General features: G+C 38.2%; 1 protein-coding gene across 1 annotated transcript in view; it reads left to right on the top strand.

Moving 5' to 3' along the window:
- The window catches only part of MIB1 (mindbomb E3 ubiquitin protein ligase 1), a 144,590-nt gene that overhangs the window by 41,234 nt on the left and 100,869 nt on the right, over positions 1-2,487 (top strand). The window contains exon 6 of the mRNA XM_011957771.1: positions 270-474. Within this exon, the coding sequence (XP_011813161.1) occupies positions 270-474 (205 nt within the window). The remainder of the gene's footprint in view (positions 1-269; positions 475-2,487) is intronic.

Here is a 2,487-nt window from a genome sequence, read left to right as displayed (position 1 = left end):
GCCAGGATGGTCTCGATCTCCTGACCTCGTGATCCGCCCGTCTCGGCCTCCCAAAGTGCTGGGATTACAGGCTTGAGCCACCGTGCCCGGCCAGCTTTATAGTTCTAAAATTTTATACTTATAGTGAGTTCTCAAGACCTTTTAAAACTAGATGGTACCTGAAACTAAAATATCTACATGTTATTTAAAGATAACGCAGCTGCATGTTGTTGTGAGTTTTTTTCCCTCCTTTATTCAATTACCTCTGAAATTCACCTGCCATTCTACAGGTGAGCAGAATGGCAACAGGAATCCTGGTGGATTGCAGATTGGTGACCTGGTAAATATAGATCTCGACCTAGAAATTGTACAATCTTTGCAGCATGGTCATGGAGGATGGACTGATGGAATGTTTGAGACTTTGACTACAACTGGAACTGTTTGTGGCATCGATGAAGATCATGACATTGTAGTACAGTATCCAAGTGGCAATAGGTTGGTGATAGCTATCAATTTTTGATGATGACAAATAAAGCTAATATAGAGAAAAGAGTCTTAGAGAAAGCAAATAATGTGATACAACCAAATACTCATTAAAGCTAGCTTTTAGATGGTAAGTAAAAATCCAGAGTATATATTGGTAAGGTGGAGAGAAACAAATGGTAAGAATTACGTGTGTGTGTGTGTGTGTTTGTGTCTCTTGTGTGTATATGTGAATTTATATGAGGATGTTTATGATACAGTGTTCTATACACTATTTTTCCTTCAAGAGGAGAATACATTATATCACTATTAGGTCTGACTACAGCCTAAAAGTTCTGTGTTGGTAATGGACTGTATCAGTCTACCCTGAATGGGAAGGGTTTTACATTAAAACTCCTTTGGTGCATATCTCCAGGGTCATCTCTTATTTTTTGTTTTTATTGATACACAAGAGGTGTACATATTTTGGGATACATGTGATGTTTTCATCCATGCATACAATGTGTAATGATCAAACAGGCAATTGGGACAACCATCAGTATTAACATCACCCCTTCTTTACATTGGGAACATTCCAATTCCTTTCCCCAGCTGTTCTGAACTATACAAGTTGTTAACTAGAGTCGCCTAACTGTACTATCAAACATTAGATCTTTTTCCCTGTATCTAACTGTAGTCTTGTACGCATTTACCATCTCTCTCATCCCCACCTTTCTCCTACTGTTTCCAGCCTCTGGTAACCACCAATCAACTTTCTATCTCCATGAGATCCACGTTTTACATCTCCTCATATGAGTGAGAACATGTGGTATTTGTCTTTCTTTGTCTGTCTTATTTCACTTAACATAATGACCTCCAGTTCCATTCATGTTGCTGCAGATGACAGGATTTCATTCTTTTTATAGCTGAGTAGTATTCCATTGGGTATATGTACCACTGTTCTGTTCTATTCTATTCTATTCTATTCTATTCTATTCTATTCTATTCTATTCTATTCTGTTCTATTCTATATTTAGAGAAGGGATCTCATTGTATTGCTCATGCAAGTCCTGAACTCCTGGTCTCAAGTGATCTTTCTCCCTTGACCTCCAAAAGTGTTGGGATTACAGGAATGAGCCACCATACCTGGCCCACATTTTCTTTATCTTTTCAGTCTATTTATGAACACTTAGGTTGATTTCATGTCTTGGCTATTGTGGATAGTGCTGCGGTAAACATGGGAGTACAAATCTCCCTTTGACATACTGATATTCTTTCTTCTGGGTATATATACCCAACAGTGGGATTACTGGATCATATGGTAGTTCTGTTTTTAGTTTTTTGAGGAACCTCCATACTGTTTTTCATAGTGGCTGTACTAATTTACAGTCCCACCAACAGTCTACATGTGTTCCCCTTTTTGTGTGTTCTTGCCAGCATCCGAAAAGCCATTTTCTTTTTTTCTCTTTTTAAAAATTTAAATTCAAAACTTTTTTTGGAGTAGAGACAGGGTCTTGCCATATTGTCCAGTCTGGTGCTGAACCCCTGGCCTCAAGTGATCCTCCCACCTTGACCTCCCAAAGTGCTGGGGGCTTGAGCCACCTCGCCTGGCCGATAAAAGCAACAGTAGTTTGAGAGGACTGATATTTGTTCATATTTAAATGTTTGGTAGAATCTAGCATTGAAACTATCAGGCCCTGGGGCTTTTCTCTGATGGGAGACATTTTTATTACTTCTTTGATCTTGTTACTCATTATTGGTCTGTTCAGGTTGTATATTTACATATATATATATTTTTTATTTTTGTTTTTTTGTTTTTGTTTTTGTCTTTTTTTGAAACAGGGTCTCCCTCTGTCACCCAGGCTGGAGTGGCACCATCTCAGCTCACTTCAACTTCTGCCTCCCCGGTTCAAATGATTCTCTTGCCTCAGCCTCCCAAGTAGCTGGGATTACGGGCATGTGCCACCACACCCAGCTAATGTTGTATTTTTTATTTTTTTTATTTTTATTTTTATTTTTATTTATTTATTTATTTTTTTTTGAGAC

This window comes from Colobus angolensis, unplaced genomic scaffold (assembly GCF_000951035.1).
Source record: "Colobus angolensis palliatus isolate OR3802 unplaced genomic scaffold, Cang.pa_1.0 Scaffold45, whole genome shotgun sequence".
Taxonomy (NCBI): Eukaryota; Metazoa; Chordata; class Mammalia; order Primates; family Cercopithecidae; genus Colobus; species Colobus angolensis.
The sequence above is the reverse complement of the archived record's forward strand: the minus strand, read 5'-3'. Positions and strand labels throughout refer to the sequence as shown.